The following is a 25,321-nucleotide window of genomic DNA, read 5'->3' as shown; positions in this document are numbered from 1 at the left end:
AAAACCTGTTTAAAAAAAAAACAACCAAAATAACAGTTTTTTGGTTTTAGCCAGGTTATTTTAAAACACTGGTTTACAATTTTACATTACTTTTAAACTGTTTTTTTTTTCGCTTATGTTAATTCTTTTTAACAATGCATACTGTTCTTAATTAACTAAAATTGAATTTGAGTTTAATTGAAGTACCAAATATGCACAGATTAAAAAATTACTTCTATTTTCTAGGACTACACTTCTTTGACTCTCTTTAAGATCTTTGTTACAGACTTAAAACAAAAACACACAAGTTTAGATACTTTATCCGTGCCTACTCTATTATTAGCCAATAATCAACTATAGAACAGTAGTATCGCTTTAAAATGAGTTGTTGTACGTTTTCCATATTACAAAATCTCTCTTAAAACGAAGTTTTAGTTTCGATTATGTACAAATATTTTGGCCAAGAAGACATTTTTGTTTCGTAGTGTTTTGGTAAGAAAATGAACAAATAATTGGGAATAATTTAGAGTTAAAAGTAGCAAAGTTAAAAAACGTTTAAAAAAACACTTGGTTTAAACTAGTGCTCGGAATTGTTTATTCATTATCCACAAATTTTCCGAATTATTTAAAAAACGTTGCTAAAAACAATATCATTTCAACTTATTTAATTGTTTTTTTACGCAACCAAGCATTTATTTGAATAAAAGTGGCATTTATTTTAATTGTTTGTTTTATTTAAATAATAGGCTTATTCACTTTCGATTATTTAAACATTTTACAATTTTTATTCAACTATTGGTTATTTAAATAAATATCGCCGAGCTTATTTTATTCATGGATAAAAATTAATCGAAATCCGAGCACTAGTTTAAACCATGGTTTAACATGGATTATACAAATTGAAAGTTAATATACTATAATAAATTATAATTATAATAAAAACCAAATTGTATTAGTATTCCTTAAAGGGACAGAATGAATTCAATTTCGGAAATAGGACTTTGATTGGTCGTATCTGCTATCACAAAAACGGGAACAGCTTGCTGAAATTCGTCCAGAATTTTCATACGCTTCAGTGGCCCTTCAAGAGAAACTTATCTACAACTCAAAACAACACTATCGAATTTCTTTAAAACTATATATATATATATATATATCTGGGATTGACCTTAGGGGGGACGCTTTATCGTGGTGCTATTGTCAAAGATCGTTGAATTTTTTTAAAATAGGTAGTTTACGGTATTTGTAATCATCGATGTGATATAAATAAGGCGAGAAGCTGGTGATCTTTTCCTCGAAATATACGATATCCAAGATGAGGAAAAATTGGGTCGTCTGATATTTTGTTTGGATTTTAGAAGTTGAAAACTTCAACGGCGCCGCGGACGAAGTCGAGAAAGAAATTATTTTTCAGCGTAAAATTTATGACGGTAGTAAAAAAACTGGTTCGACATTTTTTGAACGTAGCCAGTAACTAAAAATAAAGATTGCAGTAATTGCGAAAAATCTATATGGGTTGGTTTTCAATCAAAGGGGTCGAGCACTTTTCCTTTGTCGAAACTATTTTACGCGATGTTTTGAACGAGGCAAATTTAGACATTTTAGGGGTGGTTTATATTTAAACTTTACGCGATGTTTGAATGCGTTCCATAAAGACATTAAGGGTTGTTTAAAAAATTACGCGATGCTTGAAGACGTAAAACATTGTGTTGTTAATATTTAAAATAATTACGCGATGCTTAAAGTCATTAACATTTTGTGGGTTTAACTGTTTATATTAAAAAATACGCGTGATACTTGTAGGCGTAAACAATTTGTGGGTTGTTTATATTAAAAAATACGCGTGATGTTGTAGGCGTAAAATATTTTGAGGGTTTGACTGTATATTAAAAAATACGCGTGATACTTGTAGGCGTAAAACATTTTGGGTTATTTATATTAAAAAAAAATTGTGGGTTGAACTGTTTATATTAAAAAATACGCGTGATACTTGTAGGCGTAAAACATTTTGGGTTATTTATATTAAAAAAAAATTGTGGGTTTAACTGTTTATATTAAAAAATACGCGTGATACTTGTAGGCGTAAAACATTTTGGGTTATTTATATTAAAAAAAAATTGTGGGTTTAACTGTTTATATTAAAAAATACGCGTGATACTTGTAGGCGTAAAACATTTTGGGTTATTTATATTAAAAAAAAATTGTGGGTTTAACTGTTTATATTAAAAAATACGCGTGATACTTGTAAGCGTAAAACATTTTGGGTTATTTATATTAAAAAAAATTGTGGGTTTAACTGTTTATATTAAAAAATACGCGTGATACTTGTAGGCGTAAAACATTTTGGGTTATTTATATTAAAAAAAAATTGTGGGTTTAACTGTTTATATTAAAAAATACGCGTGATACTTGTAAGCGTAAAACATTTTGGGTTATTTATATTAAAAAAAATGTGGGTTAAACTGTTTATATTAAAAAATACGCGTGATACTTGTAGGCGTAGAACACTTTGTGGGTTGACTTCTTATGTTAAAAAATAAATGTGAAACATTTTGTGGGTTGCTCATATTTAACAAAAGAACACGCATGTTTGACTGCGTAAAATTTGGAAATTTTGGGGTTGTTTGCAGTGGCGTAACTAGGAACTCCGCCCCCCCCCCCCCCGCCCGCGCCGCGGAGTCTGCGGGGGCGCTATTTACGCCACTGGTTGTTTGTATTTGAGAAAATCAATTTACGCGTAAAATTATGACCTTTTCTGGGTTATGTTTAAAAGAAAATATTACGAAAATTGTACCAGTACGATGAAAGGTGTTATCATCATCATCACAGAACATTTCACAGGGTAAGTTCACCTGGCGCTTTCTCTCAGTGTTTAAAGTTACAAACACTGTTTTATACACGAAAATGCCCAAGATTTGTTTTCAGGATTTCAGCCAGTGCGACAAGTTAAGTTGGGAATGAAACCCGGCACTTCTTGCCACGGAAAAGACAACCTAACTGGTTTTACACTACTAAATTAGATTCCCCGGAATTTCAAAATTTTACTTTTTATTTCGTGTTACTCCTCTAAGTTCGGTTATCGGGGCAGTAGACACATTATATTAGTGACTAAAAAATTAATTTTTTTAGGTCTTTAAATATATATTTTATTTATTACGTATAGGAGTTATATATGATAATACTACAGGGTTGCGACAGTTTTTCCACAATCAATTCCCTGACCATCTCTGGAGATTTTCCCCGACTTATTTTGTATTTTTTAACCTATATTTTAGTAAAAGTTTCCTATTTGCAACCGATATTAAATTCCCTGACATTTCCCTGAATTTTAGACTAATTTTTATAATTCCCTGACTTTTCCCTGATTTTTATACCCATATTCAAATTCCCTGACTTTTCCAAGAATTTCGGGTTTTCCAGGTACTGTGGCAACCCTGTACTAGGATCTAGTTGAATCTACAATGCAACTTAAAGACCGAGCTAATGTTTTGTCAGTTTTGTCGATTTTTTTAGTATAAATCGAAATTGTGGTTTGTTGATTTTGACTATTGGATGACGCTGAATTATTTATTTTATTCGTGGTTATACTTCCAAAGACTATAGGGGGTTTAGCTACAAAATACACCACAATTTGCACCAAAATCTTATCATCTCGGTCGCGTCAGCTACTTTGAAACTTCAAACATTTATTCAATTCAATTTCTGACAGGCAGAAATATTATTATTATTATTATTTTTTTTTTATTTTTTTTTCAGGTTATGATGTCTTTTATTTACAGTTGGGGTGTTACAGATATTTGAAGTTTCAGGAGTGCATATTTACAATTTCACATTTTCTTTTCAGTTATTCTATTGGTCACATTTTTACATTAAAATTTTGGAAGATTAATTCATTGGCTCTTATAAATTAACCAGGATCAATTTCCGAAAAGTCAACTGAGTTAATTTCATTAAAGTGATTTTTAAAATTAATTTTTTTCTTTTTTTTTCAATTATTATTATTATTATTATCTTCGTTCGCTCAAAAAACTAGTATTTTATTAATACTAAATAATATTAACGGTATATTAAATGAAACATATATCTGACACTTGAGTGGACAAACACGAATTATACGTTTTCAACCCCAATATTTTACATGTACAATTTTATACTACAATCGGCAAAAATGCGAAACGACCTTGAAAGCAATTAGATACATAGCATTAATTACCTGGATAAAACTCGCAAAAATCGGCAGACCAAGAAATCATTAAAAAAAACCCCATTAACCTAATTCCGAGTATACATTACGAAAGTTCACGTAAAAGCCGAAAATCTTTGACCCTTAAACTTTATAATAATACTAGTGTCGAGACGACCAAATAAATTAAAAAAAGTCTAAAACAACATATACCTGCATATTGATATGGCAAAAATGAACCGTTCTACCCCAAATAGCAAAGATATATCGCTGCATGTAACTCGACACAACGTCCATCTTGATGTTCGGATATTTTTTGACGCGATGTTATAGTTTATCGTTACACATATCGTGAATACATTTCGTCAGTGCTGGTAAACGGTACGCGGTATCTCCCGTCAGTGCTGGTAAGCGATACGCGGTATCTTTAACTAGGCCTTACGAATGTAAAGCTAGAAACGCGACGATATATGCACGGAGCAAACGTATCGTACGACGGACGACTGCGAATTAAAATGGCCAAATACCCCGAAAAGAGATATAATCCTTTTTTACGACTCTTTTCCACATCGGGACTCTTGTCCGTTACGAGCCAATGCACTCTGGCACGAGCCGAGTCTCTCGCGCGAAATAATTCCTCCCTTGAGGGGGGGAAACTGGAGCAAAAAATTAAATTTACGCTTTCCCTTTAAGCCGCGATGCAAAGATAAGACTAATCAGCCCGCGGAGACAATGAGCGCGTCTTTGCGAAGACAGCACGCGAACAAGTTACCTCCGGGCTTCGAGGAAGATTTCGGACTAAAGATAGCATTTACAATTACTCGATTATTACAGTTCATTATATAGCCGAGATAAAAATAAATCGCCTTAAACGTCTTTCATTGTTTCGTTCTCGAGAGATTTTTCGCGGAGACTTCCTACCAGGTTAAATGTCACTTTAGTCTTTACAAAAGGTAACTCGACTAAAGGGTTACTTTTACGGAGATAATTCGTACCTGTTTTGGAAAAATGGCCCCGTCAATTGAAAATAGAGATATCATTTTGAGGAAATAGGGACCTCGTATTATAATTATGTAACCCAAAAGATGAAACTATATATTCTCATTTCCGTACCACGCGAATATTTCAATATGTTAATTTAGAACTAAATACGAATGGATGGCATTGACTACTAGGTTTCTATTTAAACTGGAAATCTGGGTGAAAAGTCTTAAAGGATTTATGGACTTCACCCAGTTTCCATTTTATTACCTAATTAATTTAATTAATATTTATTTAAATCATTATCTTTCGATTATTTGTATTTCAACCTTAATTTATTGATTCCAAAATTTGAAGGAAATATTAGAAAATAAACAAGATATTTATAGTTACGTTATTATTATAAAAACCTAAAAATTAACCTCGCTAAAATTTTTACCATTTTTACAATAAATTAAGTTTTTAATTTATGATAATTAAAAAATTTAAAATGCTTAATTTAATCTGCATTTCGTTGGCTTGGTTTAATAACGTCGTAACTCTAACTTAGATTACGTTAGAGTTACGACTTTATGAAACCAAGCCAACGATTTATAAGTTAGTTTAGCGCACCCAAGTAACGAACATTAAACGTAGAAGTGCCTAGTAAAAACCGTCGAAATAATTAAAATTTCGTCCACGTAAGGTACGGTAATTATCAAATTCTCATAAATACGATTAAAACCTAACAAACTCCCATATAAGAATTGGATTTAATATTACGGTAAAAAAGCTCACCTTCATTTTCTGGCAATACCTCGTGGATGAATAGCCGCCAGTTAAGCCGAAAAAACTGGCGAAATACAACTTAGGGCCTCTTCTCGAAGAACAGAACGGCATAATCCCCCCCGAGAAGAAAACAAGAAATATTTTCCTTCAAAATATACTTTTTTAATAATAAAAAAGTCCATCTTTTTTTTTCCTCTCTCTTTCAAAAGAGCGGATTATACGGGCAGATTAAAACGAGCCGTGATGTATCGTGAGGAAAACGCTCGCGGATTCGAAATATAACTCGCAGCAGTGCCTCCTGGCCGCGTCACCTTTGCCTAGAGAAATCAGGGAAAGTTCAAGGAACAGAAAAGCGACACAATATTGAATAACCGTAAAAAGAACACGGAGATGGTCTACGAATTTTTAAACAGCGCGATTTAGAAGGATAATTAATTCAGGATTTTCAACCCGAAATAGAAGAGGAAATCTAAAATGACCAATTGGCAAAAAAATATATACCGATATAACGGTAATTGTAATGAGTATTTAGCAAATAAAAATATCAAACATATAGTCATTATTTAGAGGGAGTAGCGGGTAAACATCGAAATATCGCCCGCTAATATACACGTTAGAACTAGTTTTTAACGTAATTAGCGCTAATCAACCTTAGTTTCTGTTGAACTTGGTGTTCGAAATGCGAAATTCGTTGGTCCTAACACTTAATACTCCCTTTAATGGGTATAAAATGCAAATTTGGGTTAAATTTTGTGTCGCTGTTCCGAATGCATACGCACTGATATCGGATCTGTGGGACGCTATAATCCGTCCCCCTAACTACCATGTCGGGTTTCACTTCGAAATTTTGTACAGATTTTGGGTTCGGCCTTGTGAGGACGACCACCAATCCCCCAACGGGTGGTTTTCACGCTTACGTCCCTATCCCCAAGTATCCCCCCGTTGGCCTGTGGCCTTTACACATATCTCACCCCTGCAGGGTTCATACAATATTTCAAAAACCATTTTCCCTGATATTTCCAGGTTCACCAGGGTAGTTTTGAATATTTTCCAGGTGTACTTTTTAAAACAATAGGGGTCTCCAAAATGTTAAAAGCATTACTGTTACACTTTCTAATCTAATATAGTCAAGATTGAACGTATGAATTCAATACTAACGACGTAAGTAATAATTTCAGTAATACTGAACAAATTGCACATAATTTGGAGTTCTGATAATTATTTTCCCTGATTTTTCAGGAAAATTTTCATTTTCCCTGATATTTCCCTGACCTTTTTGCTTTAAATAAATTTCACTGATATTTCCAGGTTTTCACTGATTTCCATGTTTGTATGAACCCTGCCCCTGATTAATCGCATAGCGGTTAGTGGAGTGTATTGTCCCATCTACTATAACAAAAAAAAGATTTTGGGTTCAATCGATATTTTTGCAGAATTTAATTTGCAAAGTTCTCGAATTTCGAAACTCTAGTGAGTTCTTTGTGAATTTCGATTGTTTATGGAATAGGAGCCCATACCAGGATTCGGATCCGATCTTGGCTCTTGGTCTTATGGCTCTCGCCAAGTGTACGGCTCGTCACGCACTTCGCCCATTTTTTCGTCAACTTTATCATCTTTTATCCTGGTTTTTTTGACGCCAAGTTCGTTGATTTCGGAGCAAGTTCCGTTATTCAAACTTCGGTCCCGCTCAGGACGGTGAGCTAGTGTCGTCTACCGTGTAGAGTTCGAAGTTTCTTTTAACCTTATCGGAATTAGCTCTTGCTATAGGCTGATGAACACGGCTCCTGGGGTACGTCAAGTGGAGAAGATATTTTCCTTATTATAGGAAACGGTCTAGCAAGAAAAATTCTTATTATCGGATTTTGCGAGTTTTGCGTCAAGTTGAAAAGATCGCGAGGTCCCAAACAAAATGGCGGCTGTGTCAGAGCATGGATGTAGAAAGTAATTCATTAAGCCTTGTCATCAAATGGTATTTCATAAATAGTACGCCGAAATGTTGCTTTCATATTATAAAAGCTTCGAAGAACAATTAAGAAATATTTACCATTCAAAATTCGCTTAAATTCTTCGGCAGGAAATTTAAATTTATAAATTATTCCCGTATCATCGTCTTTGAGGTTTATGTTAAATAATTCACCGCCATTCGACGCCATCTTGAATTCTTATTTAAAACTACCTCTAAAGCGATCTTACTAATCTCTGACGTCAATCGCACTTACTTCCGGTTTTAAAAACCGTCAAGTTCGCGAGATCACAAGAAATCTTACCAACTTGACGTACCCCGGTGAGGATTTCGTTATGGCTCTACCGTTTCGGAATCTTCTCTCGAAGGATCAATTAAGAAGCTTTCCTCTTTTTAATATCTGTCTTGAAGGTCCGCCTGTATTCCTCTAGTTGGAAGGTGAAAGTGGTACTTGCTTTTCTTAAGCCTGCTGAGAACCTGGGTTTGCTCTCCGTTCTTGACAAGTTAGTTATTCGATCATCTAATTAGGGCTCGAGTCCTCTAACAAGCGTAATTCTTTTCAGTGTGGTTTTCGTTGCGGTCTGCGGGATGTTGATAACCAAATATATCTTACGCGGGTTGTCAGGTTTATACTTATCTGGTTCCATCTCGGATTTCTTATCAGTCCGAAGTTATCTTTTGTTTAGTCGTCTTTTCGATGACTGTATATGATTGGACCGTGGCCAGGGAGTCTCTACCACAGTACTGGTGGCCACGCGTACCCCGATGGCTCGTGTGTGATCCCCATTTTGGACGGTTGCTTAAGTTTTCGTCGCGCTTCTGACTTGTCCATCTCTCGCGCGGAGTTGGTTGCTCAGTGTCTTGGCTTATTATATTTATGACGATATTATCTCTACTATTTGACGCTTCGATTCTCTGATGCGCTCTGCCTGATGATCCAGCGGCTTCATGGAGCTCATCTCGAGGCTTTCGTTTATAATTATCACGATGAATTAGAAAGTTCACTCTGAAGCTATTGGTACTCTGGCACTATACGCCTCCGAAGAAGTCTCATATTCGGGGGCCCCGATGTGGCAACGTGGAAGGGGGTAAAAATATTATTACGAACCTAGTTTGACCACTAGAAGGGGATGTGATTTGTGATTCTCAGACCCCATGATGTTGGGTTGCGGGTAAGGTCGTTATAATGAGCGTTTATTGTCTCTGTTCCTCTTCTGATTATACGACCATTGCATAATGCAGCGGTTCCCAATTTGTTTTTGTTATGGAACCCTAAATTATCCACCTAATTCTGGCGGAACCCCAACTAATTTTTTTTACTTATCTTAAAAGACTCTTGACACAAACAAAGATGGCCGCGGTGCGAATTCTCGGAACCCCTATGACCGTTCCACGGAGCCCCAGTGTTCCGAGGAGCACCTTTTGGGAACCGCTGGTATAATGTCCCAGAACAGTTCCACTTTGGACTCCTTATTGGATTTTGGCTCCCTTCCTATTATTTTCTTATGATGCGTGACGTATCGATGACGTTTTACTACGAAAAAGACTGGACGCAACAATAAAAAGTTCTTTTTATAAAGTAACGTGGCCTTCTTGTTGAAATGTTGCTCTTACGTCACAGTCTCTTACTTTGACAAGCCTACTAGCGCGCGCTACAGTCGCGAGGAATACAGCTTTTTCTAGAGCGCGTGCAAATCGCTCGTGCGAAGAATACACAAATAAAGCTGGGTCTTGTGACGTAAGAGCAACATTTTAACAAGTTGGGCAAGACCACTTTTTATTTTATAAAATCTACTATTGTCTCCGCTTTCCGGGTGCTCCCCCTCGGTGTTTGTTTTGTCGTTTTACTTTTATATTTTTTCTATGTTTTTGCGCTATGTTGGTTCCGTGTGGTTTTAAATATTTAACTTTCAACTCAATTTTTAATGTTTGGTGTTTGAGTATTTGCCTGACACCGTTAGGCCATTAAAAAATGTTCAATGGTTATAACAACTGAAAGATTATGCCTCAAATCAATTTCTTGCCATTTGTTAATTGGTCATACAATCGAGGGGTAAGTCACTCTCGGATGACCTGTACACCGAGTTCGTGTACTTAGTACTGTTAAAGGTACGGATTTTAAAGTGTTCACGAACTTTTATTAGCACAGTCAGAGGTACGACAGTGTACTCCGAGTTCGCGTACAATATCAAATGTAGACGTGAAACAAAAGATTCCGGTTTAGCCAATCAGAGGTTGGAAACATTCCTTGATTAATTTTCTTTAGAGAATTGACACACGGTTCATACAATATTTCAAAAACCATTTTCCCTGATATTTCCAGGTTCACCAGGGTAGTTTTGAATATTTTCCAGGTGTACTTTTTAAAACAATAGGGGTCTCCAAAATGTTAAAAGCATTACTGTTAACTTTCTAATCTAATATAGTCAAAATTGAACGTATGAATTCAATACTAAGTAATAATTTCAGTAATACTAAAACAAATTGCACATAATTTGGAGTTTTCTTAATTATTTTCCCTGACTTCCCTGATTTTTCAGGAAAATTTTAATTTTTCCTGATATTTCCCCGACTTTTTTGCGTAAAATAAATTTCACTGATATTTACAGGTTTTCACTGATTTCCATGTTTGTATGAACCCTGTGACCAGGGCCGGCGGATAATGTGGGTATGGTGGGTAGAAGTACCCACCCGGGAAATTCCGGGTGGGTATTTTACCCACCCGGAATTGATGTCATCAAAGTCGGTACTATGGGGATAGAGCCACGGCCATTGTCACAGAATAGCTAGGTTTCCACAATTTTCCAGGGACTACGTATTTTTCCTATCCCCTCCTTGATTAAGTTAATTCATTCAGTATAAAAACTGCAGAAGTAAATTTGTAAAATAGGTTATTAAATATTAGTTTTTAATTCTAATGAGACAAGCGTGAATAGTAAAATGCAGTCTTCCCAAAAGGGCAAATCACAACTTAAGCATAGACCTTTGACAAGTCTTTTCATTTCCTTCGCGTCCATCCCCTTTCTATTTCTGAAAATACGGTAAAGACTGACTTCTATCGGGAAGTGATGCAAAAGTTAAATACAACACTATCTTTATCTCATGCTTTAAATATCGGTGCTGTTGAAAACTATGGACGCGGCACTGCCCCGATTGAAATAGATTAAAGTAAATCATCAAAATCAAAATTTAAAAATACATAAAATGACAAAAGCATAATTTTCATAAGTGTATTTAAACGTTAATGTTTGTCGTCATTAGTCTCTTTGTATCAAACATTTATATAAAATAGTTATTAGCTACCTCCCGTTGTGAAGTAGGAATTATAAGTGCATATGCATACACTATAAATTTTAGAAGGTAAACGATACTAAATGTATATTACATATATGATAATGAGTTGATTATTTGGTTAGTAGTGGGCTCTAATGTAAGTGTTCAAAAAATAAATAACTGATTCTCCCTAAACTGCTTATTTGACACCAAAGCCATAAAGTCTCCATTTATTTTTTAAATAATTGTAATTTAAATAATCGGTGCCTAATTTTAAGGAACAAAGTCTTCTACCACAAATTGGGGTAGTAAAAGTACCCACAGTTGTCAGTACTACGTTTTATAACGTTGTCTCTACCTTTCTATATAATTGAGTTTAAATATTAGTACTCAGATCCTTCAAACATCGTTACACGTAGCCATATGAATTTTAATAGCTACATGAAATCACGCGTCAAAATATTTGGAAAAATTGTTGAATCAGTTCATTTCCGAAAATGCAAAGCGCAGTACAGTTTTTGCATTGCGCAATTAATACTATGTAATAATAAATTTGAATAATACTAAATTTTTGTAGTTTTTACCTCTATCAATTTCTCTTAATTAGTATTATATAGGCCTATCTTTTTATGTAGGATAACCCAATAAATCCGCCCCCCCCCCTTCTTCTGACTACCCACCCGAGATTAACACGATCCGCCGGCCCTGCCTGTGACATACAGTTTTAAGCCTTGTCAAAACTAGAGTTTTCATTAGTCCTTTATATTTTCGACGCCAGTTTCATTTGCCGTAATCTATTCAAAAATTCAAAGTAATTTTTAAAGCAAATGTAGCACAAACTATATTTCCAGGAAACCTTTTCCGCTTGAACTTTGGCTTTCTAGCCTTCCAGTACTTAGCTACTCCGCCGCGTTGGTATATCTCTAAGGCTGGTTGGCAACGGTACAGGGACACGCTCGAGGCTGTTGATTGTTCCCCGCTCTTTGGACGCGAACATTCTAATGAAATGTATGTGCTCCGAATTTCCTCCGGATTTGGCATGCCGGAACGAGCCATTTCTTGCAATGACGGTTCCTCACTCTCTGGTCGACGCAAGCGGGTCCAAGTGCCGGTAAAACTACCATTCCGGTTCTCCCAAGAAATCCATTATAACCGAAAATATATATTTTGTCGGGGCGAAACGAAAAAGCGGAAATTGGCAAACATAACTCAACCATCACCGACGTTTGCAATTTTGGTTTAATTTCCGAATGCGTATGTAGAGGCCGGCGCCGATCTGATTTGGGTCGGCGGCGGCATTTGACACAAAATATACCGGCGGCGGCGGCTTACACCGGCGTTTAGGCCTACGGCGGCGGCGTCTTCGACGTGGCCAAAATGACCGGCGGCGGCGGCGGCGTACGCCGGCGTTTGTATAAATTTTAGAGCTATTTTTTGTAGCGACAGTTTAAAAAACACGCGACCAGAAGGGCAAGGGCAAATACCAAATCGTACTAGTCCTTCCATGGACTAATTAATGTACTTCACACAAGGACGACCCGTTTCCGAATATTTGCCTCGGGTTATTGTTAAATGTGCGCTCTGGCGGCCGAGTTAGGAACTAACGGAAAACTAGGGTCAACCCAAGGTTCCTAGAAAAAAGCTACGTGGGGTCAACCGGGGAAGAAGGAAAAGGGGAGGGGGACACACATGTCGATAAACCAAGCAACATTTAAATTTAAAGGGAGTTAAAATGTGGATAAGCCTTGGTTATATTAGTGACTCTCTCTATAGCCAAGATAGCAATGCTGGAATCTATTGACGCTAACAAGGAGACTACCCGAGGTGGTTATCACCGATTTTGTTGAAACTCGGGGGTTATTTAGACCTTATGGTAGAATGAAAATTGCCAAAGGGAAAAGTTGCAATGGGCTTTAGTTTTCCTATGGCAACCGAAAATGTTTTGATCTCTCCATTTAAAAAAGCATGGGATTTTCTCGGTTACCCAAATTTTGTTAAAATTTAACCAAAATTGATCAATTTTAGCCAAAATAATTGATCAATTTTACCCAAAATAGGTCAAATTCATCTTTTTGGGTAAGTTTTGAAAATTTAATTTTTTCAAATTTAGTAATTAAGTACCCTGGGAAACCGAGAAAATCCCATGCTTTTTTAAATGGAGTTTTTTTGGTTTTGAGAGATCAAAAACATTTTCGGTTGCCATGGGAAAACTAAAGCCCATTGCAACTTTTCCCTTTGGCAATTTTCAAATTACCATAAGGTGTAACTAACCCCTGAGTTTCAACAAAATCGGTGATAACCACCTCGGGTAGTCTCCTTGTAAGTGAAAATGCTGTTACTCTGCGTCGACCGAAATCCGAAAACCAAAATTTGACGTTCGACGTCGTGTTCAAATGTCGTTATTTTCGCGTAAATGAATTTCATGTGCGACAGAAACTGTGACGTTGCTCGTGATATTATTAGGTCGCGCCAGGGCCGGATTAAGACCTTGGGGGTCCCTAGGCCCTAGCTTATTTTGGTGCCCCCTTCAGTGGCGAGCTAGGCGCTCCCACAATTTATAATTGATAAATGGATGGAAAATACAATTTCAATGTAGACTTTGCGGATGTTTTAATGACGATAATAAATGATTGCTTTATTGCAAAATGTGGACGCATTTACTAAATTTCATCCGGAAATAATTTTTTTCGAAACCTAATGGTGCCCCTTGTAGGATTGGTGCCCTAGGCCCAGGCCTAGTTGGCCTATTGGGTAATCCGGCGCTGGGTCGCGCTGCTACACTTGTTTAAGTAGGGCTATTTTCTCACCCCTCCTCCTCCCTTAGAAATCAACTATTCGGACCTAGGGCAGCTAAGGCTAGGCGCCCACTGGCTCTCCGTTTCGTATCCGTCCTGCCTTCCACAAGGCATTGTCTCCGTTACGAAGCAAAGGCTTGTGAAAGGTAGGACGGAGACGTTACGAAGAGCAGTGAGCGCCGGGCCTAAGAGCCAATTGACGAGAAACGACAAAAATTCAAGCTCAATAATTTTCCCAACTTACAGTCTATTAAGTGATTTGGTTTAAATTTATCGAATCATTAGGATAATACGCGAGTGACGTCATCCAATTTAAACAAGACTAACGTCATATATTTTATTTTACGCCAGCAATTTTAAAGTCTGACCCAACAGCGCAACCATATTCCTCCTCAAGCAGCAGCAAAGAGAGTAATTGATGAAATCGTTTGTTCATCCAGAATTTATCTGGTAAAATGGCCAAATGCAGCCATTTTGGGAACACGTTTGGGGATTTGTGTACAGTGTAGCCGATGCCGATGCCGCCATATTCCACATCACTCTCCAAGAATTAGGCTTACAAGGGCCAGGGATATCTCAATCGAAAGGAAATATCGGGCCCTCGGTAGCCAGTTATCAATTTTGAAGATCGGGGGCCCACAAGTTGGTCATTCGCCCATTTTAGTGCTATATAACAATATTCGACTTTATATCTACATATTTTTTTCAATAGACGCTAGCATAAACTCTATTTATGTCTTATTCAACTTGTTAAAAAGTTCCACGTGCGTCTTGATATATTATCGCAAATTGGCTCGAGCGATTTCACGCGTGCTCCCTGAAATGAAAAATAAATGCGCGAGCCTTTTACGCTAAAATATTTAAGAGCGCGTGGAACTTTCTAACAAGTTGAACAAGACATAAATAATTTATGCTAGCACCTATTAAGAGCAACTTGGTTGAAAATTATATTTTTAGTTAGTACTGATCATTTTTTAACTACGTTTTCGGCTGCATTAAGAAATTTTAATTTTAAGTGTGATTTCTGGTCAATTCGCGGGACCTCATAGCCCGCGTACGCACTATCGATAAAATTCTTACTATTCTCCACAACAGAATCAAAGTAAAATGCCGTCATGGGATCCTACTTCGAAATCCCAGAACAGATATACTTCCCAAACATTTCTTTAAATTGTCTTTTAAAAAGAGTGCTATTGTTTAGGGATGCACCGATGGCCGATAAAAAGTTTGCAGCAATTTAAGCATATCCGAATATATTTCTTTTCATTTTACTTGATACATGTTTTCTATCACAAATCGAATATCGTCGTTTTTTATTTGTTTACACTCGTAACCCCATGTCTAAAAAAAAGTCTGGCATACGTGGCGCGGCCAAGCAAATAAAATATTATCATTAGCTAGTTAATAGAGAATTTTCTTAATTTTAAATATTTTTCTGAATATATTTTCTAATATCGGTATCAGCCAATATCGGCTTCGTTTAGGCTGATATTGGACGATACCGATATTAGAAAAATAGGCCGATATATCGGTGCATCCCTAGAATTGTTTAAAGCTAAACAGACCACATTCGCGTGTTTCACGCGGCCGGTGTAATATTTCCCCCTTAGATGAAAGTGTAGATTACGCGCGAGCGAATTCGTAACACTTTACTCGAGGTCAGGATCGCGCGCCTATAGGCTGTATTTCCCGTCCCCTTATCTGACCACATTGCCGTGCCATTGTACAAATGGGGAAATCTTCGTGGCGAACCTCGAAAAAGTGCTATTTTTACTTTGCTAATTTGCACAACGTGAAAAGAGGAATCACGAATCTTAGATTTCGAACATCTGCTCGGAATAAAAAAAATTAATTTCGGTCGTAAACAAAGCAATGCCATCTTTAACATTATGAGTGGAGTGGTCATTTTAGTAATCAAGTTTAGGAAAATTATGAATCCAGGGAAGTCATATAAATATTATGAGAAATCACTGAATCAGTTATGGGAATACGGGATTTTGAATCTCAAAGTGATTTCGGAAATCCGAAACCGATTTTGAGATTTCAAAGCTCAATTTTTGTGTTGATTTCTGGTTTTTACACACAATCCAAGGGATTGGTATTCACGTACAGTGTACAGGGTTCATACAACATTTGGAAAATTAATTTACCTGATATTTCCAGGTTTTCTCCTGGAAATTTCCATGATATTGCAATTATTGAGGCGCTTCCAGACTCAAACGAACTTCCCTGATATATCCAGGTTTTGGTTAAATATTTAAAATATTTAAAAATATCCCTGATTTTTGGGGAAAGAATCGGTTTCACTGATATTTCCAGGTTTTCCAGGTTCTCCAAGTTTGTATGAACCCTGAGTGTAGCTGATACAGTGATGCCGCAGGTACCGCCGTGTCGTACATAACTCTTTACCAGTTAGGGTTAGAAATTTCAACGATATCTAGTTCGACGCTACATTTAGCGGCCCCAGAAGTTAATAATTTTTTCCATTTAAGTGGTTTTTCGTGATTTTCGACTTTAAATCTATATTTTTTTAATTAAGACCGACTGGGTTGAAAATTATACTTTTAGTTAGTACTGATCATTTTTGAACTACGATTGCAGTTTCATTAAGAAATTTTAATTTTAAGTGAGATTTCTGGCCAATTCGCGGGACCTCGTAACCCGCGTACGTACTATTGTGATATTTCGTACAAATTGATGCAGGCGCCATCTAACTCCAAAAAAACATGGCTACCTTATTTCCAAAACCAGGTAACTTTAAATATTAATTTAAATTAGCGTGTTCGCTACCTTATTTATAAAACCAGGTAACTCTAAAAATTAATTTTCGATAAAATTCCTCTTGGTTCAAATTTAAATTTAATATTTAAAATATAGTTATATCATCGGTGGTATTGTGTGTACTTAAATGTCCTGATTTCGAGATTTTGGAACTTATTTTCGCACAGATTTTTTTGGGATTTTCCTCGGATTCTAAGATTTCAAAAGAGAGTGTACAGGAGTTTTACGAATGTAAAGTAATCAAGTGTACAATGTTTGGCAAGTGAGCACCGCATAGGTCTTATTTGTACGAACTCAGAATATACAATTACCGTTTCACGTTAGCTTAATGAGGTTCTTGAAATTTATTGATGCGCAACATTAAGGGACTAAATCAGCCTTTGCATATGCCACTCGCGGCCACGAGAGAGCACATGTAACACATAACAAAAATCAGCGCCCGATGTCTCGTGCGGCTTATACAAACCCAAAGGGAGATTCGGTCCCCTAATGTTGCCCCCTTTTATCTAAAATCATTTCAAGAACCTCATTACTTGATATCACGTCATCGTGTTGAGAGCATTTAGATGAGTTTTGTCGGCTTATTTTATATTAAATCAGTAGGGGGCGCTAAGGTAGGATACAGCCTACCAAAAATTGCAATAGTGGCACAGATTTAATGTAATGGCTCACATTTTCTTGAAATTAACATAGGCATACCTAACGAATTTAAAAAATAGCAAACAATTAAATGAAAATACCGTAAGAAAATCAACATTTAAGGTTAATTCGCAGATCGGTAAGTCGAAATTAAGTCTTAATATAGAAGATCGCCGGTGCCACAAAATTTGCAGCCTACCTTTAAAAAAACCGGTAAGTCGAAATTAAGTCTTAATATGGAAATTTGCAGCCTTCATTTAAAAAATCCTATCGCAAACACGGCGTTAAATATTTTTGTCAATACTTGCAGTTAAATATCACTGGAAATCCCAAAATGTTTTTCGAACAGCAGTAATCGAGTGACTACCATTCCGAAACAGCGGCGCACGTGGGCGCTTCCTTTCGAAGTCGCGAACATTCCGTTTAATTATGATACTGTAATTAACTCATGGTGCGCGAAATAAAATACTAATTTGTCAAAAAAAACAATTTTTGATAAACTTGCCTCGCCTTTCTACCATAAAACGCAAAAAAACAACTTACCACGGGATCTTTAACAATATTTAGAATGGCTGACCAATCATGTTCTTCACACTCATCGTCGGGACTCAGGGATGACCGTGCCATGACTTGGAAAAACTACTTTGCATACGAGAATATAATCGAGAGGACCCGGAATAGGTTGACCCGTTATTACGTAAATGTTATTACCGATACTTAGTCGTTACGTTGAAAATTAAGTGACGCTGCATAGCGAGAAGATTTGAAGCTATTTCTACAATTGCAAATAGTCGACTCTCAAGTCCTTCCCGCGCGAAATGAGCTTAGAAGAGTCGAGCGTCTTAATCCAATTTCTGACATTTTTCCGTTCGAAAAAGAACACGATCGATTTTGTTTCCATGGTTACCTTACGTCACTATGTTCTTCTACATAATCGATTGAGATTTGGGAAGAGCCTCGGTACTGCCGAACACCACAAACCACGTAGATGAGCGAGATAACATACACATTGCGGCGTTTTTCCTTAAACGCCACCAAACGCCAAATAACGGAAATTTATAAAATCAAATTAAATAAAAGGATTATTATGATTAGGTACAACGCGTCTGACGTCAATTCAATAATATAGGGGGAAATATTTGCATTTTCTTTTGCTAATCTATGACGTGTAACTAAAGTCGCACTCATCAAAGATAATATAAACCTCATACTCTAGATTCAAAATCACTGATTAGCGCGTAGTCAATAGCGTTTACCCACTTCCTGCCGAACTCCGAAAACATTAGCTCCATAGTTAAATAGATTCGAATCAGAGACATTGAGTTGGGAATATAGTACTTCTAGAGTCACAATATAGATCTGCTGTGGCTAGGGTCTTGAGTAACACTTTCTTGAAACGGTTATCATTAGTCTGTGGCGTCACCTGTCTTTCAAAGAAAATATAATTTTTTTAAATGTTGTCCATTTATACTAGTTTTACGTTAGTGGTAAATTATTATCACTGCTAGCTTGCGGTAGATGACGCTTTACTTCGTACATGATTTCAAGAAAGGGCCCCCAGTCATCAAATCTAGAGTACGAGGTCTTTCGCCCTAGTTACCAGTCGTTCTCGTGAAGTGAAATATTTAGTCATTGCCGAAAAAAAGGATGTTACACTTTATCTCATACGTGGAATACTGTGTATTGGCGATTTTATTTGGGCTGCATTTATTGCTACCGGAGTGCCCTGAAAGACCACGCTAGTCCCTCTGGTGACTGGTTTATCGTCAGGGAAAGTTATAAAACTTCCCATTACCTTTGTTTCAAATATAAGTCTAAAACCACCTCGAAATAGTTCCCTTAAAACAGCTTTTCTCATTAGGAAATCGGTCTCTCATGAATAATATAACGTCACTCATAACATTGGCAATGGAGCTGGGAGCAGTTTCCACGCCCAAAGAAAAACGACATTAGATAGTACTTTCTCTGAAGCCGAAGATGGTCTACTATAACTATCTTCTGACTGCCAAAGGCGAGGTTCTTCAACCAAAGCTATATGCTTCTGCGCTAAACACTTAACAACTTGGATGAAATTCGTTGAAATTTGAATTTTACGACGATTCGAAAGCAGTCATAGAATTAACGCGAAAACCATAATTTAATTAAAATTGTATACGCCAGCCCTGACGACGACACCGGTCACCGCGTGGAAACGGCCGTAGCGAATGTAAATAAAAATAATTTTATTATACAAAAGTGGTTTAGAATTATTTTTTACTAAAATCAGTTTGAATTTCCTAAATAATCTTGAGATTTCAAATACCGTATTCAATGGCGTATGTAGGGCATGAATTTGGAAATATAAAACCCTTGGCCTCTGAAAAGTATCTTGACGGTGCTTTTGAAATCTTAAAGGGGTAGAAAACGTCAGTTGCTTTCAGGCCTCAAAGAGGGTGCAAAATTTAAACTCCACCCGAAATCAAATCCTGAACTATTATTATTATTCTTTTGTCCAGTATTCAAGTTAGTGGCTTTGAGTTTTATCAGGGCCGTCTTTACTTTTAAGGCACCCATTTTCATATGGCCGGGTCTTAATTGAATAATTTTACAATTAAATTATAAAAAATATATAAGGCCTTACGGCGCCCTAACAATGGGAGATATGGGCCTGAGTTTTATAATTCTAGATAAATAAATAAACAAATATATATATAAAAATTAGAAGTTTCATTTAAACCAAGGAATACCTCTGCGTGTGGTGCCCGAGGGGTAAGACAGTCTCAGATAATCTGTACACCGAGTTCGTGCATTTAGCACTGTTAAAGGTACATATTTTCAAGAGTTCGCGAGTTCCATTTAGCACTGTCAAAGGTACGGCAGTGTACACCGAGTTCGCATAGTGTCTTACCCCTCGGTGGTACCATACCCCAGTGATTGAGAAAAATCACTCTGGTATGGCACCACACGCAGAGGTATTCCTTGGTTTAAATGAAACTTATAATTAAATTCCTGCGTAATAAAATAAATAAATATTCAATATATATATATATAGAATATTTATTAAAAAGAAATTCTTGTATATAAATAAATCTTTGCTTTCAATTTTGAGACGAAAAGTGTTTCCGCAATCTCTACACGCGTGTATAACGCAGCCATTATCAATTGTTAGTTTGTAAGGGAAATTTTCAAATCTTTAAAATTGGCAACTCAGACTTTTGCTCGATTCAAAAAAGGATCTGCGAAGAGTCCCGAAGACTGTGCTAAACGTGTTTTCACGAATTTTTGGTTCTACTACAAAACATTGAGAAATAAACTCACTCGTTTAGCCTTGTTTCTCTTTCTTATTTTACTTCCTTCTCCCAAGAATCGCAAATATTCGAAGTTATTAGCAAAACTTGGAGCACGATTTGAAACACACCGTCTTTTCAAAGTGGGCGCCATTTTGAATCTTGAATCCGTTGAAAATTATCATTCCACAGAGCTGCCAGATGTTCGATATTTCAAATCAATTAACTTTTTCAAAGTACTACTTTGAAAGTTTGAATTCTAAGTCCATGGTTACGCAGCGCTATGAACTTTACAGGTGAGTTTTATGTCTGTTCATCGGATAGCTTTTAAATGACTTAACCTTTTTTATTTCAGTCACTGGCACTTAACCCACTTGTTTTTACTTACGATGTGATTTTTCCGATATCGGAACTGCATACGATAATACCGAGTTAGAATCTAGCAACACTGCCAGTGCTTCACAGAGCGGTTTTTGAGATTAAATTATAATTTATAATCATAGAGTTTATTACTATTAATTAGATTTATCTAGTGCAATTAAGTAATAATAGTTTTAAACTTAGTAAATGAACAATTTGTTTTCTGGTGTGAAAGCCAGTGTAATTAAGTTTTTATAATTGTAAAAGTCAGGCCTAACAATTGAGCCTAATAATCCTATGACCCTTTCGGACTCTCCGAATGAATTTAAACTTGACAACCCTCCTAACGATGGTATTTCGAGTGTCAAATTCGGTCCAAATTCCAATCAATTTCTATTGGCATCATCATGGGATTGCTCAGTAAGGTTGTATGACATTTCAAGCAACAGTCTCAGATTAAAATACAATCACTCAGCACCAGTTTTTGATTGCTCTTTTCAAGTACTGTCCACACATCACTTTCAATTTAATTGTGATAATAATTTGTAAAAACCTTTTTCCCATAAGGATGCTGTGCATGCGTGGAGTGGTGGAATAGATCAACAAGTTAAAGTATTTGATTTCAATTCAAGTACCGAGTCAGTTGTGGGTTGCCACGACAATGCAGTACGATGTGTAGAATTTTGTCCTGAAGTTAATTTAGTTATAACTGGAAGCTGGGATCAAACAGTAAAAACATGGGATCCAAGAGCCCCTTCCAATGTTGGATCTTACAACCAGCCTGACCGAGTATGCTAGAGTAGTATAAGGTATTAAAACAAATTATTAAAATTATTTAAATATAGGTATATACTATGGCAGTCTGTGGTGACAAACTCATTGTTGGTACTGCTGAAAGGCATGTACTCGTATGGGACTTGCGGAATATGGGTTATGTTCAACAACGTAGAGAGAGTAGTTTAAAATATCAAACAAGATGTATCAGATGCTTCCCAAATAGACAAGGCTTTGTTTTAAGCTCCATAGAAGGTTAGTAAAGAGTGCAATTTCAAATTGAATGGAGTTTTATAACATAATCAACTTTACAGGCCGTGTTGCTGTGGAATATTTTGACCCAAGTGCAGAAGTTCAAAAAAAGAAATACGCTTTTAAATGTCACAGATCCAAAGAAGCTAGTGGTGTTGAATTAGTGTATCCAGTTAATGCCATTAGTTTCCATAATCAACACAACACATTTGCTACTGGAGGTTCAGATGGCTTTGTCAACATTTGGGATGGATTTAATAAGAAGAGACTCTGCCAATTTCACAAATACCCCACTTGCATTGCCTCATTATCATTTAGCCCAGACGGATCTGTTTTAGCTATTGCATCATCAAATGTGTATGGTGACGATCCTAATGCACCCATAGATCACATATTCATCAGGAGGGTAACAGACCAGGAAACCAAGCCTAAATAAATTTTATACATTTCATTCGACAAATAAATTCTTCTTATTTTATGTGTATTGTTTTAGTTGAGTTTATATAAAAATTATTGTGGTAACGGTTTCAAGTGCCTTACCTAGATGTTGCCCCTTGTGAATAGTAAATGTAATATAAACACATTAATCAAAAGAAAAATCAAGTAGTATATTTTGATATTACTGATAGCAAAAGTAACATTTATTATCAGTATTAAGTTTAGAAAGGACAGCATCCTTGATAACCGCATAATGAACCAGTTTCCCAGATTTGTTACATAAAGCACATTGTTCGTAGTAAGTTTAGAAAGGACAGCATAATGAACCATTTTCCAGGTGGCTTTTGTTACAAAGCACACAGTTCTGATCCAAAGGGAAAATCTTGTTCTACCTTAATTATAGCATAAGTAACCAAATATATATATATATAGTCTTCTGTTAGCTACTCCGTTGATTTGACAATTTTTGAATTTAAAACATTTTACGGTAGAAATGGCTACACATTTTCCATCAACTATGTAATTTTTTTCACGAAGTCAACAAAATAGATTTTTTAGAAAATTGTTTATTTTTTGAAGCTCACAAAGGAGCAAGGCTAAGAAATTAGAATGATATTATTTATGTACATTGATTGGAGATCTATGGTTTGTTAATGTTTCAGGGGCTGACCTAAGAATAATGTGATAGTGAAAGCCTAGTGTTATTGGTTAACTAATGAAATATTTAGATATTCTCAGACATTTTAATTTTTTTATATCAAAAAGGAAAATAACTTAAAACCCAACAGTAAAGCTATACTAATTTCTTTGCTTCAAAGAAACTCTTAAGATGTTTCATTTGCCACACTCCCATTAGTAGCAAGATTCCTGTCTGTGCCAAAGACCACCACAAGACACGTGTATTTGTGCTCTCACTAGTTTGACGGAACCTTTCCTCTCGATACTACAAGAAATTGGCACAAATTACATATCACCACTTATGAGTATAAAGAAAATAGAAAACCTTCATACTCTTTGATAGTTTTGTTCCTTTGTTATTTGTTCAATCTGATCTAATAACTGTCTCACTCGAAGCTGTAGTTCGGTCAGTTTGTCTTTCTGCGCAACATTTCCATAATCAACAGCGTGCTCACCAACTTGAATATCAAGATGGACTCTCTATATAAAAATAATGACTCTTCAATATAGAAAAATTTTCAAGAATATATTTTCACTTAAATTTTATCAATTCCCTCCCATACACAATATTTACCATCCAAAACCCCAGTCAAATGTGCACTAGGTTTATTAGTTACTTTGTTGAATATGGGCCAGAATAAAAATTCTTACCAGTTGGCTCCCACTGAACCATTTACTAGAGTTTGAATAGAGGCAAATCACATGTTCCCCAGGGCTATGCGACGTAAAAGAAAACTTTCCTTCAGAACTATAAACTTTCGATAGTATCACACGATCTTCTGGATCACGGACTTCAACGTGCATTCCAATACCAGGGCTGGATGGCATAAATCCTCCAGTTTTGGGGTCAAATAGTTGGCACTTATAGTTTCCTGTGGGAAAACACTTCCTTAATCCCTTTCGCAATATAGTTTACTAGTTTATTTACTTTTAACAAAAACGAGCAAACAGCACAAATAATTAAGCCTTGGTCACTTACCGACGACTAACGTATCATCTGGAATTTCCTCAATGAAACATTTCCTCTCAGTTTCAGAAATGTGGAAATAAAGTCCATTCGATGGCAAAATATAAACAAAACTAATTAGAACAATAACGAATATATAATAATTTTGCTTCATACTGAAAGATATGCAAGGACCTGGACCATCTGTGAGTCCACGACGTCTTACGCCACGTATAACAGTGATGCCATACTTGGCATGGTGAATTTTTCCTTTGTAATGAAAAATAGAAAATATTTAACAGGGTGTTTTCTGGTAGCCCAGTCGGCAAATGGTAAGCCCAATGAGCCTGTTAGGTTTACACGTAACAGCCAAGGAGAAAACTTGAGAAGGTCATACAGTGCTGGATTTTTATCGGCTAAGCACACTCTTTCTGTTTTATAGTCATCAGCATAGCAAACGAAACACTAAAAAAATAAATAATATATTCTATTCACGATCGAAAACTATCGCTACGCCTACTTTGGTTTCCCATTGATACCTAGATAGGTAGCGGCTAAAGCAGACGCTATTAGTTTTTCCTCATCATTATTCGTAAATTTCATTTTATAAATAATGATATAGTTTTTGTATCGTTTTTCATTAGCGATTGTGACATGTGGGACAATTATGTCCGCTCGTCCATCTGATTAATCAGGGTTGAGTTATGTGTAAAGGTCACGTCAACGGGGTGATACTTGGAGATAGGGACGGGATAGCTGTGGCGGAAGTATGACAACCACACGTTGGGGGATGGGTGGTCGTCCTCACACGGCCCTCCACATTCACTGCCTCCCAGGCTCTGGGGATTACAGGACAACGCCACTAGTCCTGGTTATTAATGAGGTTTTTTTTAGCGATTGTGACGTGTGGGACAATACAGTCCATCTGATTAATCAGGGCGAGATATGTGTAATGGCCTCGCCAAAAGGGGGAAATATGGGGATAAGGGTGGGTACACCCGTGGCGGAAGTATTCCGACAACCCGTTGGGGAAATTAGTGGTCATCGTCACACGGCCATTCACAAACTCTGCCTCCCAGACACTTGGGATTACAGGAGTACGACACTACTCCCGGCTTTTTGATAAGTTTATTAAAGAAAAAATGTTCTAATGACCTTTTAATTGATCTGTAGCAGACGCTAGATCATAGGCGGTACCTCGGAGAAGCTAGCGCCGTTACGCCACCTATACGCGTTTCGGTTTAC

At 36.5% G+C, this 25,321-nt stretch overlaps 3 protein-coding genes across 6 annotated transcripts in view; 1 reads left to right on the top strand and 2 right to left on the bottom strand.

Annotated features, from left to right (window-relative positions):
* LOC149947882 (rhotekin-2-like) overlaps window positions 1-20,797 on the bottom strand; it is a 39,784-nt gene extending 18,987 nt beyond the window's left edge. The window contains exons 1-2 of one of the 4 annotated variants that reach the window (XM_090171979.1): window positions 4,598-4,676; window positions 4,376-4,563 (exon numbers count right to left, since the gene is read on the bottom strand). In XM_090171979.1, coding sequence (XP_090028105.1) covers window positions 4,376-4,459 — 84 coding nt within the window. In that variant the 5' untranslated portion in view covers window positions 4,460-4,563; window positions 4,598-4,676. Of the gene's footprint in view, window positions 1-4,375; window positions 4,564-4,597; window positions 4,677-5,920; window positions 6,074-17,905; window positions 18,154-20,659 lie in introns of those variants that run through there. The other 3 variants (XM_090171977.1, XM_090171980.1, XM_090171978.1) reach the window with 3 other exon arrangements.
* A 294-nt stretch (window positions 20,798-21,091) lies between these two features.
* On the top strand, window positions 21,092-22,492 carry Bub3 (mitotic checkpoint protein Bub3). The gene is made up of 4 exons (XM_090171974.1): window positions 21,092-21,489; window positions 21,556-21,777; window positions 21,834-22,017; window positions 22,077-22,492. Exons 1-4 carry the CDS (start codon window positions 21,286-21,288, stop codon window positions 22,448-22,450), a joined length of 984 nt encoding a protein of 327 aa, XP_090028100.1. The 5' UTR covers window positions 21,092-21,285; the 3' UTR covers window positions 22,451-22,492.
* A 506-nt stretch (window positions 22,493-22,998) lies between these two features.
* On the bottom strand, window positions 22,999-24,333 carry eca (transmembrane p24 trafficking protein eclair). The gene is made up of 4 exons (XM_090171975.1): window positions 24,110-24,333; window positions 23,782-24,002; window positions 23,464-23,610; window positions 22,999-23,395 (listed from the first exon to the last, which is right to left on the bottom strand). Exons 1-4 carry the CDS (start codon window positions 24,249-24,251, stop codon window positions 23,246-23,248), a joined length of 660 nt encoding a protein of 219 aa, XP_090028101.1. The 5' UTR covers window positions 24,252-24,333; the 3' UTR covers window positions 22,999-23,245.
* Between the last annotated feature and the right edge of the window lie 988 nt (window positions 24,334-25,321).

Source organism: Leiobunum rupestre, chromosome 4 (genome assembly GCF_980474605.1).
Source record: "Leiobunum rupestre chromosome 4, qqLeiRupe1.1.hap1, whole genome shotgun sequence".
Lineage (NCBI taxonomy): Eukaryota > Metazoa > Arthropoda > Arachnida > Opiliones > Sclerosomatidae > Leiobunum > Leiobunum rupestre.
This window is presented reverse-complemented; position numbering and strand designations above follow the sequence as displayed.